The sequence below is a fragment of the Ruditapes philippinarum genome, unplaced genomic scaffold, assembly GCF_026571515.1.
Source record: "Ruditapes philippinarum isolate M1 unplaced genomic scaffold, ASM2657151v2 ctg1597_1_1_1_1, whole genome shotgun sequence".
Taxonomy (NCBI): domain Eukaryota; kingdom Metazoa; phylum Mollusca; class Bivalvia; order Venerida; family Veneridae; genus Ruditapes; species Ruditapes philippinarum.
This window is the reverse complement of record NW_026857128.1, coordinates 55,908-73,904: the sequence shown is the minus strand read 5'-3', so window position 1 is coordinate 73,904 and position 17,997 is coordinate 55,908. Positions and strand designations below refer to the sequence as shown.

General features: G+C 33.5%; 2 protein-coding genes across 4 annotated transcripts in view; one reads left to right on the top strand and one right to left on the bottom strand.

Moving 5' to 3' along the window:
- Positions 1-276: 276 nt before the first annotated feature.
- On the top strand, positions 277-3,924 carry LOC132748855 (large ribosomal subunit protein uL15m-like). Its single transcript, XM_060738507.1, has 4 exons — positions 277-457; positions 1,279-1,433; positions 2,397-2,562; positions 3,396-3,924. Exons 1-4 carry the CDS (start codon positions 356-358, stop codon positions 3,855-3,857), a joined length of 885 nt encoding a protein of 294 aa, XP_060594490.1. The 5' UTR covers positions 277-355; the 3' UTR covers positions 3,858-3,924.
- A 3,232-nt stretch (positions 3,925-7,156) lies between these two features.
- The window catches only part of LOC132748854 (uncharacterized peptidase C1-like protein F26E4.3), a 57,835-nt gene continuing 46,994 nt past the window's right edge, over positions 7,157-17,997 (bottom strand). For all 3 annotated transcript variants that reach the window (XM_060738505.1, XM_060738506.1, XM_060738504.1), the window contains exons 2-10: positions 15,398-15,464; positions 12,699-12,809; positions 12,016-12,248; positions 11,606-11,756; positions 10,466-10,628; positions 10,063-10,108; positions 9,427-9,553; positions 8,893-8,935; positions 7,157-8,244 (exon numbers count right to left, since the gene is read on the bottom strand). In XM_060738505.1, the coding sequence (XP_060594488.1) occupies positions 7,990-8,244; positions 8,893-8,935; positions 9,427-9,553; positions 10,063-10,108; positions 10,466-10,628; positions 11,606-11,756; positions 12,016-12,248; positions 12,699-12,809; positions 15,398-15,464 (1,196 nt within the window). In that variant the 3' untranslated portion in view covers positions 7,157-7,989. The remainder of the gene's footprint in view (positions 8,245-8,892; positions 8,936-9,426; positions 9,554-10,062; positions 10,109-10,465; positions 10,629-11,605; positions 11,757-12,015; positions 12,249-12,698; positions 12,810-15,397; positions 15,465-17,997) is intronic.

Here is a 17,997-nt window from a genome sequence, read left to right as displayed (position 1 = left end):
CTCTAAATTGTTTTATCTTCAAAGTCTAGGTCCCCATCAAGAGTTAGACTAAATAGAGATTTTCGTATTTTATAAGCATAGTTTGGATTAAGGTTTAGTTTTAACAATCTTAATAGCTTACACGAGCAATAAGATCTGATGAAAGACGACTTTCATAAATAACAAGTCGTTGAGTTTTGTTAGAGATGTATCTATATATACATAAATATGTTAGTTTTATCTGGGACAAAAAGGGTCTTGTGGCAAATCTTAGTGTGGTTCAACCTTTAACGCTAGTTAGCATAAGTTGATGATATTACGCACCGGTTGAGATAAAACACGACCTTTCCGAAAACTGTACACAAAATCTTTGGAAATGGCGAATAAATTGCCAGAAAAAGCATTTAATTTGATTCGGCAAATGCCACGCGTGAAGATAGATTCGGTTAAACCTTTGCCTGGATCTTATACAATTAAGGTGAGGATGACATTTTACTTTTTCAAAAAACGTCTGTATTTCGTCCCACTATATTTTCGTCCTCATTTCTAGATCTAAAGTAACTGATGGCATGTTTCAAATTCTTTTGTCAGTGTTCTATGTATTTTTGTCTGAAAGTGGTCACAGTTGGCTCATATGCCTTGAGATAGGGGACCGTCCAAAAAAATGGGGCCAGACATATAAATTGAAACGAAACCTTTATACTGTAATTGTCAAATTTCATTATTTTAAAAGTGAATCATGAATGAAATAATAATTTCACTGGTTGGTTTGCTTAAAATTTTAAGTAGAATGTGCAGCAGGATTAGTAGAAAAATATATCTGCATGTCTTACCAGATGAGTTAAAAATATCAATGATGCTGGAGACCCCTGGCGTGTACAATTCTGACACGAAAGAATACTGGAAACTAATCCAATTTTTTGGACATATCTAACTATATTAATTATAAACCACTGATGATCATCCCAACATTTTCATTTCATGTGTGTTTTATACTTAACCAAAAATATTGGCTTGGTTTCTGATTTCCCTTCACTGGATCGATGTACCTTTATCGGCTTATTATGGTTTATAAATAATTTAGAGGAATATAAGCACAATGGCGAAGCTGTCTCTGCAAAGCTCTTGCTCACAAGGTGAGTCATGTTGTGTGACAATGTGACACAATCAAGTTGGCAGATGGGGTGTGAAACACTGTTAGTGATATCTTTTGTTTGTTTCAGGTGAATAATTAATACAAAATTCATAAGAGATTATTATACTATTTAATAATGCCAATATTTTGTTATTTTATTAAAGAAAAAACAAAGAAGAAGTAGAGAGCGTGGAGGTACAAGTGGTCGTGGTAATAAAGGTCAAGGTCAAAGAATGACATTGCCAAGACTTGGATTTGAAGGTGGAAATACACCTTTCTATCTAAGAATTCCAAAAGAACCATATTACAAAGGGCATCAGTAAGTAAACTTCAGTTGTATGAAAATGCTTTCATTTCTTGAATAATAATGTGTGATCAGAAAACCTAAAAATAGATAGCGTAATTTATATATTTTCAATGGATTTATGTACAGGATTTATGAATACTGTAAAGTTTATTATATAAGCACTTTTTATTCTCAGATTAACTTTAAGGTATATTTCTTGGGCTCTGTTTCTGTAAGCTGGGGTATCAAGATCAGCCTTTGATAAAGTCATTTGTGTATCATTTGGTGGTCTTTAAAATATATACACATGCAGCTAAGGGGCCTCCGTGGCCGAGTGGTTAAGGTCATTGACTTCAAACTACTTGCCCCTCACCGCTGTAGGTTTGAATCCCAACAGGGACTTTGGATTCTTTCATGTGGGAAAGCTATCCAGCTAGCTTAGGGAACGTCTGTGGTTCTACTCAGGTGCCTGTTAGTGCCTGAAATAATCCATGGAAGGACACCTGAGGTCTTCCTCCACCAGTAAAGCTGAAATGTTGCCATATGACCTATACTGTGTTGCTGTGAAGTAAAACCCAAACAAACATGCAGCTAACAAACAAACAAACAAACATGCAGCTAAATTCTTGGTAGTATGTTGTACAAAATGACTGCCAGAGCTAAAAACTGAGAGAAAAAAAAACAACATTGAAATGATTTTTTCAACCGCTGGGAAGATCTTAATGAAAAGTAATAAAAATCACCCCAAGGCCTTAGACAGTCCCCTACAAAAAAGCCAGAATTGTCTCACTTTGCTGAACAAGATGGCTTAAGTATTCCAATCTTAAGTTTGCGATTCTTGTGATACAAGGATATCAGAATTTTATTAGGTGTTAACGAACCCTTGAGAGTTTGATGGTTTGTCACAGTCCTACTGGTTTTTAAAAAAGATTTTACACTTGATCTTACTGCCTTCAATTTCATATGATTTATGATTTTATAATCTTTTTATTTTAGTGTGAAGAGAGAATACCCACCATTTTCCTTGCTACAGCTACAGAGATTGATTGACACTGGCCGTATAGATGCTAACCAACCTATTGATCTCACTACTATATGTAATACACATGTATATAAATTGAATCCTAATGACAGAGAATTTGGCATTAATCTAACAGATGAGGTTCGTGTTTGTTCATTATTTGAAGTTTTGATTTTCACTTTGGTATTAGACTATTGGGATGTCTGTGGCTGACAGGTTAAGGTTGTTGACTTCAAACCACTTGGTCCTGACACCGCTGTGGTCTTAAATCCTGTTTGGGACTTTGAAATCTTTCATGTGATGAAGCTATTCAGCTAGTCTACCCAAGGTCAGTGGTTCTTCTCAAGTGCCCTTTTGTGCCTGGAAAATGATGTCTGCCTCCACCAAAATAGCTGGAAAAATAACAATGTTGCTGTGACTTAAAATGGCAAAAACAGTTTGGTATTAATTAACAAAACTAACAATGAACATGCCACTCACTTGCAACTTATAAGTAACTTGTCTCTTTAGGTTTGAATCCTTCCAGGGACATTGAAGCTTGATGAATGTCAAGTGCCCATCTATTCCTGGAATATTAAGTCTAATGGCCATTTATCTTTCACTGCTGATAGAGAAATAAAATGGGATTAGTAGTCTGTCACGAGAACTTTGTAAATTTGTGTAATTACTGGTTAGTTATCCAGGACAGCTGGTCAAGTGGAACAATCGTGAGATATGACCAAAAAATATGTTAATTAAAATCAACATTTAAAAAAAAACAACAGGAGAACAAACAAATCTTATGCATTTACTACATTGAGTAAAATGTTGTTAGAGCTTTCTCTGTAAAGTCACTCAAACTTTTGATAACATGCTAAGAAAAAAAAATCAGTAATGTGCAGCCAATTAAAACATTGAAATATTTTAAGTACACATTTTCTTTGATGATTATGCTAATTGAAAGTAAGTTTTCTTTATTGAAATTCTTTATATAGGGAATTGATCAATTTAAAGCGAAGGTAAACATTGAAGTACAGTGGGCAGAAGAGTCTATAATAGCAGCTATAGAAAGGAATGGCGGGATGATAACAACCAGGTTTTACAGTCTGGAATGTGTTGAAGCAGTGAGTAATCCGGTGGCATTTTTTGCGAAGGGAATCCCCATTCCAAGATGTCCATTACCACCAGTGGATGCATTTGAATATTACACTAATCCTGACTTTAGGGGTTATTTAGCGGACCCAGAGAAATTGCAAGAATCACGATTTAAATTAGCACAGAAGTATGGGTATGAGGTACCAAATTATGATAATGATGCAGATAAAGATCTGTTTAAAATGCAGAAAGATCCACGACAGATTTATTTTGGACTCAGTCCAGGGTGGATAGTGTGTATGAAGGACAAATGTATAATTAAACCAAAGGAAAAGGAATATGAAGAATATTACCAGTCTTAATTTATATGTTCATTATGATTTATTTGTTTAAAGTGTTCAATAAAGATGAATTTTTGTTTTGTTTTTATTGAAAAATTATCCTCTTTCTGGTGATTGTTCAAATTTGTAACTAAACATAGTTAAGAGGAAAGAATCATAAACACTATACAGGTCACAAACTGCTGACGTCAACTCCTTCCCTACTAGTCCTAGAACAGACAATATTTCACATGTAGCATTGTCAGATGGATCTGCAAAAAATTATATCAATCTTGTCCAAGGAGTAAAATTTTGACCTGCATATGGCTTCTGATTTAGACTTAGTTTTTAAATATTTATCTTCAGTCTTCTGTTCACTTGTGTGATATGAGGCGTCCGTGGCCGAGTGGTTAAGGTAGTTGACTACAAACCACTTGCCCCTCACCGCTGTTGGTTCGAATCCCGACAGGGACTTTGGATTCTTTCATGTGAGGAAGCTATCCAGCTAGTTTACGGAACGTCGGTGGTTCTACTCAGGTGCCCGTTTGTGCCTGAAATAATGCACGGTCTTCCTCCACCAGTAAAGCTGGAACGTCGCGATATGACCTATACTGTGTCGATGTGACGTAAAACCCAAAACAAACTAACAAAAACTTGTGTGATATCAAATTTTTTATCATGGATGACCTACTTGCTGTGACTTTCTAGCAATGGCTTTAAGGTTAGCAATCTTGGACCAAAGTGGCTCTATTGTTTTATACTTGGTCTTCTTTTCAAGTGAGTTGTGCCTTTTAATGGTTCAATGCAATCTTTTTATGTTCTAACATTAATGCTTTGCAGAATTGTTTTCTATTTCAAACATTATTTTCAGTAAAGTTTCACTGGCATCTTTTATATATGAAACGGAACAAAAGACTTGTGTATAATATTTGATTTATTACATGGATATAATAATTACAACTTGATAACAATAACACATGGTAAACATTTTAAATACTGATTGCTTGAACATGGATATTCCACGACCAGCATTGTATAGATGTATGAAAGTTAGCACTTAACTTGCAGAAATTTATAACATCTACTTTTCAAGATTCTATATTTGGGGATTTAACATTATAGATGTTTTGGATATCAAGATGAAAATTTGGTTAGTCAACAATAAAGGTTAATCAATCTCGTTTCCAGTAAGGTGAAAGTTAAATATGAGCCGCGTCACGACAAAACCAACATAATGCGTTTGCGACCAGCATGGATACGGACCAGCCTGCGCTTCCGCGCAGTCTGATCAGGATCCATGCTGTTCGCTATCAGTTTCTCTACTTGTTATAGAGTTGGTAAGCGACCAGCATGGATCCTGATCAGACTGCGGGGATGCGCAGGCTGGTCTGGATCCATGCTGGTCGCAAACCCACTATGTTGGTTTTGTCGTGACGCGTCTCATATCATTTTTACATGGTTTTTGTAAGCCAGTAACTGTTTGGTTGAATTCTGTTTTTGAATAAGCAGACTTTTTTTGGCATGACTATTCAAGACTTCTTTTTTTGATTTTGGCAATTAAGCAAAATAAAGGATTTTATAATCGTACACTAAAATCTATGTTTAACTAAATTAAACTATAATTTATGTTTAACTATTTTAAAATGATAATCTTTTTATGGCTTGATTTCTGGTGATCATGACTTTTAATGGGTTACTTAAAATATTTTACGTCATCCAGAAATAAAAATACAAGGTTCAATAACCTTGTAGTTGATAAAAATCTAAATAGCACTTTAAAATGTAATGTAATTTTGAATCGAAATAAATCCATATTATATTAAAATTTCTACTGTAGAAAAGTAACTTAACTTAAGATAATATTATATAAAAAATGATCATGTAAAATATTTACTTGGGCATAATAAAAACAACAAAACTTGAAAATTATGGAAAATAATGAATTTTGTCCAAATTGTTCATTGCTTTAAAAACTAAATATTGTGATAGCTTGAAATAATTGGCTACAAAAATCTATATACCAATACATATTCATTATGCCTATATTTACTGAATGTATAATCTTACAAATACAACGCTGCAGAAATACAGGACTACATTGCTGACGTCATGCCATTGATTACAGTTTAAATTGGAGGTTTTTAATATAGATTTGCATAATAAGAGTCGTGCATTTAAGGCATTTGACTCTAATGGTTTCTTCTAGATCTGATCACACTCGATGCTCAAGTGTCTATTGGAGTTTCAGTACCTCGTGCAATCCTGGCCTAGTAAAACCTACCGGGTTAAATATAACTATCCGATCATAGCCTATACAACTTCCCGATCTACTTAACCCATGGTATATAACTCCGTAGGAACATGTTCACTAGTTATTTCAGAGTTGTGTCCCTTCAGTTGTTTTGTATCTGCATAATTAAAATGCACAAGAATAATGATGGCATGCCTGAAATAACTCGTATATCTTAAAGCAAATTGTCTCCATATATATGATATAATATATTAAGAAGCTTACAAAATTTTGTAATATATATACCTCCATCAAGAGTAGCACCGTAAAGAAATCAAATGCTCGTAGTAAAGTGCTAAATAGTGGATTACATGTGAACGAAAATTGATACACGTAAATAATCTTATACAACATATGTATATGATCACATATTTACTGAGTGCTTTATACAGCGTGTGCATAGTTTACAAAAAGTTGGATACATTTATATGTATGACATAATGACATGTATGTAATGTCATTCTGGTTCACCAATATATCTAACCATTATATCACCATAAATATACAGCACCATGCTTCCAGTCGTGTCAATTTTTTATGAAAATTTCAGAAATTTTTAAAATGCTTAAAACACATTGTCATGTAACTATTTAAAAAAACAACACACACATGCCAAACATATAATCCATATAAATTATTCATTAATAAATCATGTCAAAATATATAGAAATAGCCCTTATTCCGTTAGAAACAATGTTGAAAGATATAAAAAATGATCATCTTATTTTGCATAATGTATGTAAAGTGCCACATTGAGTTTTGATATTTACACAAATCGTGTACTATTACTATATTTGGTTGTTTTTTTCTGCTTTTTTTCTTCAAAACTCATCTGGATTTTTGCGTCCTGCCATCTGGGAACATCTTAGAACGGATAAAATAAATGTACTTTACATGTTTCTCATTTTACTACTAAAGAACAATGCCTGGATTGTTCTTATGTTGAATATTCCTGCACTAGCGGTAAGTCTTAAAACTCCAATGTTGATGGAATTCTCAGACGAAAAATACTTGATCTTGTCGATCATGTCTTGATTTTCTTGAAAAGATGAATATGACGAAATTTTTAATATTACTTTTTATCTATATAATAACAAAAATACAGTTCTTTAATGTCTATACTGGTATGTATTCACCGTAGTTTTAATTACTGGCCTTATTTAAATCTATTGTAACAATTAGGAATATTAAAACCAACTACATTATTTGCTATTAACGTATAAAACTACGTACGTTACTTTGCCATACTTGTATTATACACATCTTATTTTTCGATACTGTTATTCAACACACAATTAAACTATCAAAGTAATATTAGTTTTTGCTTGTAAATTATTTTGTTTAAAGGGACTCCACTGAGGTTTTATTTTTGTTGACATGATGGTACTAGAAATATTTTTTTTCAAAGATTTCTGTACCAATCCAAGTGATGAAGGTATGGACAATAACTTGTGTGCAAACTTTAAGTTCATTTTCTCATCCCTTTTTCCAAAATAATCATTTTTATTGTGCAACATGACCGACCCAAAATTCACACAAATCAGACAAAGAATCGCACAAAAATCGATTTTCAATTTAATTTTGAGTATATAAGTCTAACATCCTTTGCAGTGTTTACTATCTATTTTTAGTGCTTCACTTGATATTTGTAACATTTTTTAAATTTTATGTTTTAGGCATTTGGACATCCGATGAGTTCCTTTAAGTTCTAGGGTAAAAAAAATATTCTGTTTTGGTTATGAAAAGGTGAAAAAATATAACATTCATGGTATTTAATTGTAAAATTCTTTTTTTTTACTTAACCACATTGCCCACCACAGTTTTTTGCTTTTAATAATAATCTCCAAAGTAGTATTTTAATTCTATCTAAACACGCTATAAACGTCATTGTTTCTTGTGGTTACGTTTTCGTTTTCTATGAAGATGACGTCTGCCGCGTCGTCTGCCTCTGCCTTGTTGGAATCGTTCTCTTTGGCGCTCTAGTCTGTATCCCAGCAACAACGCCCTTAAAGTCTCATCTCCCTGTACTTTACCCCAGGCACCTAGTACAAATGATTCGATGTCGCACTCGTTTGTTCCTCGTGCAATCCGGAAATAACCATTCTCTCCCCAGTCAGTACCCCAAGAATTGGCACATAACTGCAATAAATAGATACATTTATCTTTGAAGTATCAACTGCACAACGATAAAGCAATACAATACGATAACTGTTCATGGTCATATTGCATACTCCTATCGTCGGTTGTATATTTGGACTTTTGGGGGAAAATAATGTCATCAGTCAACGGTAAGATCCCTCTACGAATGATGATAGATATCTAATGTGTTAGCACGTGACAGTACATATCTGCTAACACGTTGCTAGTGGATAACTATTTTCATACGCGTATTTTTTCATTAATACTTAATGAATTCACTTTAAAGCTAATGATTGTTCAGCAGAAGTTTAACTGATAAACATTTTGGCCTTGTTTTGGTTTTTTATTTATTTTTGATTGCCGTATCTATCATATCGTTGCAATAGTATTACTTTGGATTTAAAACCTATGAATTTTTTCTCAGCTAGTTATGTCAGCATCTATACAGAATGCTTGATTATATACATGTACTCGTTCATGTATTTGTATCGATGTCGTTTATAAAATATAAAATGTTTATTTAACTTTAGTCTACATTTATCTAATGAGAAAGGCCCACCCGCGAGATTGTACTCGTTATTACAATTACTGTTTATTTAACCACAACTCAAATAAAGTGACATTTTTAATGAAAGTTGATATATTTACCCAGTACTTTAAATTTCTACCGCTACTTCTGTCTAAACCCCATCTGAAAAAAGCACGAATAAATAAATTATAGAAAATATGATTCAATATTTTACAGATATGTATAGTTTCATACTCGAATCTGACCCGGTCAGTAGAACCGTGATAGGACGACCCGATATTTGATGCTATGTATACAGACCCTGTGTTAAACTGGTCTGACAGTTGTATTGAAAAAGTTTATTACTGGTACATGCGTAAGTCTAATGCCTAAATTGTAAGGTTTAGTTGTCAAATATAAGACTTATTCAATATAAATATGATCGTTAGTCGTTACTATTTCTCTCTTCTTATATTGGGGATTGAAATATTCTGAATTGAAGCAGAATCATAATTATCATTTGTAGAACTTTAAAATGGGAATTTAACAATAAAAGAAAATATAGTATGAAGTTAATTAACATATCACATGTTAAGTTTTTTGTGCTTCTATACATGTAACGCTTGATATTCTATGCATGTTACATACCATATGATTCTATTCATGTAACTTACCCTATGATTCTAACGGAATGGTAAGAATATCTCTCCTCAGACCGCGGGGTAGTTTCTGGCACCACCCGGGAATGACTGTATACACCCGATTTATACATGAAAAAGTCTTCCTTCACCTTAAATGTTGCTGAAACAAAAATATTACAAAATTCTCATATGATTGACTAGTGTAGTAAATCTGACACAACCAGGGTGTAATTATTCATTTTAGGTGCATGATCTACATGCTTATTGGACTTTGATTATAATTGATACAGATCGATTGTATGGTGACGTTTCAACAATACAGTGTCTGTCTTTGCAATTTGAGTTATACAGACGGTTCATGCGGAAGAAAAATCGTTGCTTGATTAAAACAAACACGCTTGTAGATGATGTAGCTTGGACATTTCTCAAACAATGCCAGAAGAAGCTAGCTTGTAATATCATCATGTATTCGAAACAGTTACGTGAAACAATCGGAACATCTAGGCAATTATCAATTATAACAACCGAAGTTTGACGGAAAAGGCCGAGATGATGCGTCTGTTACGTAATATATATTCTTATTTTCTAACAAAAAGAAAGATACGTTTTAAATTAAAAAAAAGCACATCAAATAAACACATAAACACAAAAGCTATCAAAAAAGTTTACCTTGCACTGGTCCATTCATTTCGATTTCGGCCATTATGTCCCTCTCCTGAAACAACATGCACAATTAACTTAACAGAAACCATTTTCATTTGGGGGGAATTTATTTTGGCTGACCAGTCAGAGTACGCTGTATTCTGATGGTTGATTGACTTTCATTTTCATTTTGATATCGTCAATAGAACCAAAATGGAAACCGGACTAATTAATCTAAGAAATTCATCATTTTATGGGTTAAATATAACGGGATGATTTTTCTTTATCGGTGATACGAACTTTATACTGTATGTGTCATGCTATACTAACAATAGAGTACAGAAAACGCATGGTGTTAATAATTACTAGTCTAGTTATTGTCTGAGAAAAATGTTAGTTTTAAATATTGCAGGAACCCCCTGTTACTTACAGACATGGATATTCTATAGGGTGGGGTTGAATGAAAGACACGCTGTATTCTGAACGGTATGCCACTGGGACACACTCCACCCGTCTGTCCGCGGGCAACGGCACATCGCCCAATCGAACTTGTGGTCCCACTTCTATATGGATAACAGTCCTCAGTTGTTACACTAAAATATAACAATAATGTTACATGTCCGTCAAGTTTATTTTGTTTAGCATATGCAAAATTGAATTCGCTTTATAGAAGCTACTTAAACCAGAAATGTGTCCATATGACATGGATGCCCCTACATTCCCCTTGTCTTGTAACAAAAATCTTGTACATTTAGATAGCATTTCTACGTTTTGCGTTACACCTGATAAAAGATTAGATATGGTAATCTGCAAGCTATCTAAGGTGCGAAAATTCACATGATATTCACATGATGAGAAATATTCTAAGAAAGTATCATGGCTCTAGCTTCTTTTGTAGTTACACGCGACACAATTATAATACTGCCTCTTTATTGATTAATCAAGGACAACAACTCTGGTAGGTGGTTGGGTATATCTGTATCAACAAATTTTAAAAGCAATGTATGCAATAGATTTTACATAATTTGAATATACTGTGCATTTCCCTTTATTGAAATGGAAAAAAAAGACTTGCTTTATTTCTCAGTTGCATTTATAAGTTCTGGAAGTTCTTTGGGAATAAAGCCTTTTTGTTTCGTTTTCGAAAAAAGAGTAAAGTTAACATGCAATTCATCGTGGAAGGCTTTATTTTCATTATACAGTATCTCTATCAGTATAATAACAAACAGTTTTATCTTTTAAGTCGTTTGTATTTTGATAAACAATTTAAACATCTTTCGTTGAATAGTTTTTATCTAGGTCACTGGGTTAGATAAAAATACATTTTGCAATTCATCATGTAGGACTTTTATCCTACTTTTATGTTCCTAGTCCTATATATAACACAATGACAGGGAAAATCATCTTTTGGACAATTGTATGCACTTTTACATACATCTTAATATTTCTCGGTATACCAACGCCTTCCATTTTCTTTTGTTCTTTGTATAACTAAATCCTATTAAGATATTAACATCTCTTTCGGTTGACGTTAAGAAAAAAAATACATGTATAATATTTCCATGATTACCCTCGCTTTCTGATGAACCACCAAGCTCTGTCAAGGTTACCTCCCTTGCATCCATTCTGACCATGATTATTGCAAGACATGAGGTTCTGTGGTGACAGTGAATCTGGCATTATTCCTCGGGACTCGATAGTCAAACGATCTGCTGCCAGTGCTTTAATGAAAATTCCGCAAATTGTAAATTAATAGCAAGACAAGATCTACGGTATGCTTATGATAAGACTTAGTAAGGGTCGTATTTATAAGATATGTCCGGTATCAAATTATAAGAGATGACGTATATGTTTACTTATGAATTAAAATACTTGAGGAAAATTAAATGTTCCATGACGACTGTAAATAATGAATTCAGCAGTTATATAACATAAGATCTGTAATTTACTTCATATGATATTTGGTAAGCAGAGACTAGCCTGTTGTCGAAAATGCCCAAGATGCTGCACAGTCTCCCTGGTCTCTCACACCGTGTACCCACCCAGGCCATCTTGCTCGAGAGTCGAAATTTTCCGGTAATCTACCATCATGCATTACTCTGATAGGATTCATATTCATTACGAGATTATCGGGCTTGTGAGTGCCAAGACGATATCGCCTCCCTTCTGCCAACGTCATCCCCCAGAATTTGGAGTAATTTGAGGCCCTCCATCTTAAAGAAAATGACATAACTACGCTTACAGACCACAATTTATTGAAATTATCTAATACCATTGTTTTATATAATATATTTCAAATGCCGGTGACATGGAAATGATAAATATTGGAATTAAACCTTCCTCCATTTTCATTTATTAGCATTTTAATTATCAACATCAGCATGAATTGATGTTTAGAATTCCATCAATACTATGAAATTAAATACGCAGCGAACTGTTTAAAATGATCTGCATCTGTAGAACAAACTATTTCAATAGGTACGCCAACATCATTAGATAACCACGTTGGAAAGTCCATTAAATATAGATCAATAAGAGAATAAGTAGTTTTAAAAGTAAACAAATATTGCATTTATTTGCCAGAGTTTCTAGAATTTATGTTTCAATATTTTACATGTACATGTACATGAACTCAGAAAATTTATTGAAAATTTATTTCCTACCCAAAGTTTTGATTATTAACACCGTTGATTATATTTTGTCTTATAAGACATACATTCTCCTCACATCTCCACGAGTGACCTGTTACACTTCTCGAATCTGGGGAACACCGGCTGAAAAGTTTAGCAAAATTATTCGATACAAAATAACATAACATTAAATGAATAAACGCTTAAATAAATAGACAGTTTATGCGAAATAGACTGTAGAAAATTGCAAATGTCGGCATTCACATTGGACGAACAAGGGTGCCATAGTCACAAAATACGCCCGTTTACGAAAGCTTTAGATGGAGATTGGGGCATTATGGATAAGTGTTATCTAGCAAGCAAGTTTTTATTCTTGGCACTGTGTTGTTAAATGAACCTTAAAACAAATCAGTAGGGAAGATATGCACAGGATGTGTGACCTTGACCTTGGTCGCAGGGACCTGAATTTTATGCACGGCACTCAGCCTCACTATGATGAACATTTGTGCCAAATTATATAGAAATCCCTCTATGCATGTAGAAGTTTTGCTCAAGACAAGCGTTTTTCTATGAGCTCTAACTGTGACCTTCACCTTTGACCTAGAAACTTGGTTCATGTGCAGGGCACTACGTCTCATGGTGGTGAACAATTCTATAAAGTAACATTAAAATTCCTCCATGCATGTAGAAAATATGCTCCGGACAACATCTGGATATTTAATCATCTCCAGTGACCTTGACCTTGCAAATATTAACCTAAATTAAATGTGTCACACCTTTAATCATGATAGTTACCATTTGTGCTACAAACCATCAATAAATGATGACTAAATGGTCCCTATACACATCTTCAAATTTTTATCTGAACTTTGACCTCTATGTGTAACCTTGACTTTGGTCGCAGGGATCTGAATTTTGCGTGCGACACTCAGCCTCACAATGGTGAACATTTGTGCCATGTTATATTGAAATCCCTCTATGAATGTAGAAGTTTTGCTCCGGCCAAGCGTTTTTCAATGAGCTCTAAGTGTGACCTTGACCTTTGACCTGGATCATGCATGGAGCAATACATATCATGGTGGTGAACATTTCCATAAAGTATTATAAAAATTCTTGCATACATGTAGGAGATATCCTCCAGACAAAATCTGGATATTTCACCATCTTTAGTGACCTTGACCTTGCATATAATGACCTAAAGTACATGTGTCACAGTCGTAGTCATGATAATGACCATTTGTGTTACAATCCTCAATAAATGATGATTAAATCTTCCCTATACACATCTTCATATTTTTATCTAAACTTTGACCTCTATGTGTGACCTTGACCTTGGCTGCAGGGACCTGAATTTTGTGCGCGACACTCCGCCTCACAATGGTGAACATTTGTGCCAAGTTATATTGAAATCCCTCTATGCATGTGGAAGTTTTGCTCCGGACAAGCGTTTTTCAATGAGCTCTAAGTGTGACCTTGACCTTTGACCTAGAGACCTAGTTCATGTGCGTGACATGGCTTATCATAATGGTGAACATTTCTATGAAATTTCATTAAAATCCCTCCATGCGTGTAGGAGATATGCTCCGGACAAAATCTGGATATTTCATCATCTTTAGTGACCTTGACCTTGTATATATTGACCTAAATTATATGTATCACAGCCATAGTCTTGATAATGACCATTTGTGTTACAATCCCTCAATAAATGATGACTAAATGGTCCATATACACACTTCATATTTTTATCTGAACTTTGACCTCTATGTGTGACGTTGACCTTGGCCGCAAGGACCTGAATCTTGCGCGCGACACTCCGCCTCACAATGGTGAACATTTGTGCCAAGTAATATTGAAATCCCTCTATACATGTGGAAGTTTTGCTCCGGACAAGCATTTTTCAATGAGCTCTAAGTGTGACCTTGACCTTTGACCTAGAGACCTGGTTCATGTGCGCGACACTGCTCCTCATAGTGGTGAACATTTCTATGAAGTTTCATTAAAATCCCTCCATACATGTAGGAGATATGCTCCGGACAAAATTGGACGCCGCCCGCCCGCCCGCCCGCCGCCAGGGGCGTTCCCATAATACGTCCCGTTTTTCAAACGGGCGTATAAAAAGGGGAGCAAAGATTCAAGTCAAAAGTGAAGTAAAATTTTGCTTTATATCCCAATGACTAAAATAAGGATTAAAGTAGAATTTTTACCGATCTCGTTTTCTATTATATTCACCTTGCATTTGGAACACTATTATTTTGGTTTGATGTCTTTCCCTTTCCAGTCATTAAGTAATGTGATGAAAGTCTAAATTTTGTTAAAGATACAATTTTTTATATATAATAAATTACTAATCTGACTATTATAACCCCTGCCCTGCTAGAACTGATAAGCATTTGTCAACAGTATAGAGCCAGTCTAGCATAAACATCCTTACAGTTTGACCAGGCTCTATACTGTTTGCTGACCATCTTTAATTATTCATTTACACGGTTTTATAGAAAAGTTAGGACCGATGTTAGTTTAAGATTATTGACTGGCTGTCGATTTGAATCACAAAATTGGAAAGCCAGAATTTCCAACAAGTCTAAAATAGATATTTGTGTCTGTTCATTTTACAGCAATAAGTTGCTAGCATTCATAATTTAAATCTTAGTGTTCAATGCGAAAAGAAATATGTTTAGTAAAACAAAATGTATTATCGAACTTAAGTTATATTGCAACAAAAGTAACCTTACCACTTATTGCAGTTGATTTTAATGGCTGAATTTGGAGGATAAGGTCTATCTCTGTATTCACATGCACCTGAAAATTAAAGGAAAAACTTGATTACTACCAATGTTTTAATGAAAGCAAGCAATTGTCTATGCATTGGTCACCCCCACACTTTATAATCATTTCTAAAACTGATATCTTTTACAAATATACAGTAAGTCCCTGCAGTGTGTTGCACACGGTTCTTTGCATTGGCAGTTAGTTTGGCAATAAAAGAAATTAGAATGCATATTAGGATATGCGGGAGATGATATTCTCCAAGGAAAACAACAACAATAAAAAAACTGTAAAATAGTGAAATATCTATAACACTCCGTTGGTACAATATTTGCACACATTGTTTACTTTATACATATTGGAAACAATCAGGTATGTGAGTTAATTTCAATCGCTACTTTTCAGGGTTATTTAGCATATGTTAAAAGCAAAGGTGTTCTAATGTAAGTCAAATAGTAAATATAAACACAATGTTTAAAATTGTTATACTACTATTAAGCGACATGTGTCACTTTCATTAACTGAGGCATTAGAAAAGGGAACAGAGGTTATAAACATTTTATAGATCTACCAGAGAAAGGCGACAAAAGCCCATATTGAAAATCAAGCATGATATCCTAAGGGCGATTATACATTATACAAGAAAGATTACTGGACCCATCCTAGAACAATGGAAAAACAGTTCCACAAACATTGCAATATAGTCGTGCAGAACGATCTGCAAAGATCAAAAATATAACATCTCTGATTGTATGTACGTGCAAACTTTAAACAGCAGCCAATATTTAGTAATCATCATCATTAATGATTTCAAGGTTTATAATTTTAAGAGAGTCCCATTCTAAGGTGTTTTCTCAGCAGTAACAAAATTAAATGTTTTGATACACCGCCTTGCAAACAAGTGTACTACATAATTTTAGAATTCTAATCAAAATTTGTTTTTGATTAACACAACTACTTCTTTATTTTCAGTCCTCTTATAAAGATTTTGGTACAAAAAATCTAGTTTTGCAATTTTCTTTTCATATTTTGAAATTAAACTGAAAAGTTATTCGGTTGATATGTTTTGTAGCATACACCTTTCATACTCCAGTAAAATAGAGAACACAATTCTTCATGAATATACCACTTACGTCGTTCTGCATTATAAATTATATTCAGATAAGTGAATAATTTTGATTTATTACTTTATAAAGAGATATTTGTATATCTTTTTATCAAAACATATTATGTCTTCATGGCAAAAGGCAAGATAACAAACAAGAGAATCATTTTTCAAATAAAAGCATTTGTCCCTTTCATACAGAGTCATGTTCACATACAAAATAGCAAAATTTGAGTTTGATAAACAAATTTATGTAGGTTAGATACCATGCTGTTACTTAATAAGAACCCGTATGTTGATAATATGAATGATATCATGTATGGCCATTTATCTTAACTCCTCACGACAAGATTAGGCGTTGCCGTCATACCCACCAGCACCGCCTTCCACTGTTTTATCTCAATTCAAGTCTTTTGTCTGAATTGTTAGATTTATTGTACCATTATTTCGATATTAAAAGTGAAAAATAATTAACAATGACGTGTTGCTATTCATTAAGAAGAGCATCTGTTACGAAGTTTATCATATTGGCAGTACATGTATCATGCATATATTAAACTTAATGTATCATTTATTATCAAAGTAGAGGAGGTGACGCGCCACAAACGCTATCTTACGTAAAGTATTTGAGTGGGCACGGCGTTATATAGTCTATAAAAGGTAAAATTTGATACAAGCAACAGGCGGTATAATGATATATATCGTCTGCTTGATGGTGTTATTAAAAAAGAAAATAATTAAAAAAATGTTAAAGAGAACAGCATAGTTTACTACATGATATATCTATTACTGGTATATAAAATATTATATCAGTCAATCTTCAATATAAAAACATGTTTTACTTTACACTAGCGACGTTTAATTTGTCTTGACATGACAGAAAGTATGTCACCTTATTTATAATGAGCATGTGAATTTTGCTTTGAAAATTATATCTTTACACATGATGCTTTACGATATGTATTCAAATATCTTTGGATCTACTTGTTTTGACTTAGATATTATAGCGAATTATTTGAAAATGTCATAGAAATAGTGTTTTTAAAAAGCTAATTTTTGTACAAAAAATACCTAACCTAAAATTAACATGTCAGAACGAAAATGCCATAAGCAAGTAGAAATTTAAATGCTTTTGTCTTATAGGTGTCCTGTTCTACAGTTAACCTATTCATTTAAGGATATAAAACAAAATCTGATAAAACATTTTCATAAAATTTATAACTGGTAAATTTACATGTATGTTGTTTCTTTAATATAATGGTATATTCTTAAAAGAGTTCTAACATAATGAGTTTCTGTTATTTAACGCAAATGAATATTGTACATAAACTGAAACAAAGCATTTTGTCGCTGTTTAAAGAACGGTAATGATTTCGTGCGCGCGCAATTTTCTCTTAAGGAAATACATACAATTCATAGACGCATATTGTATTTTGGAATTGGTCTTTTTCAAAATTCAAA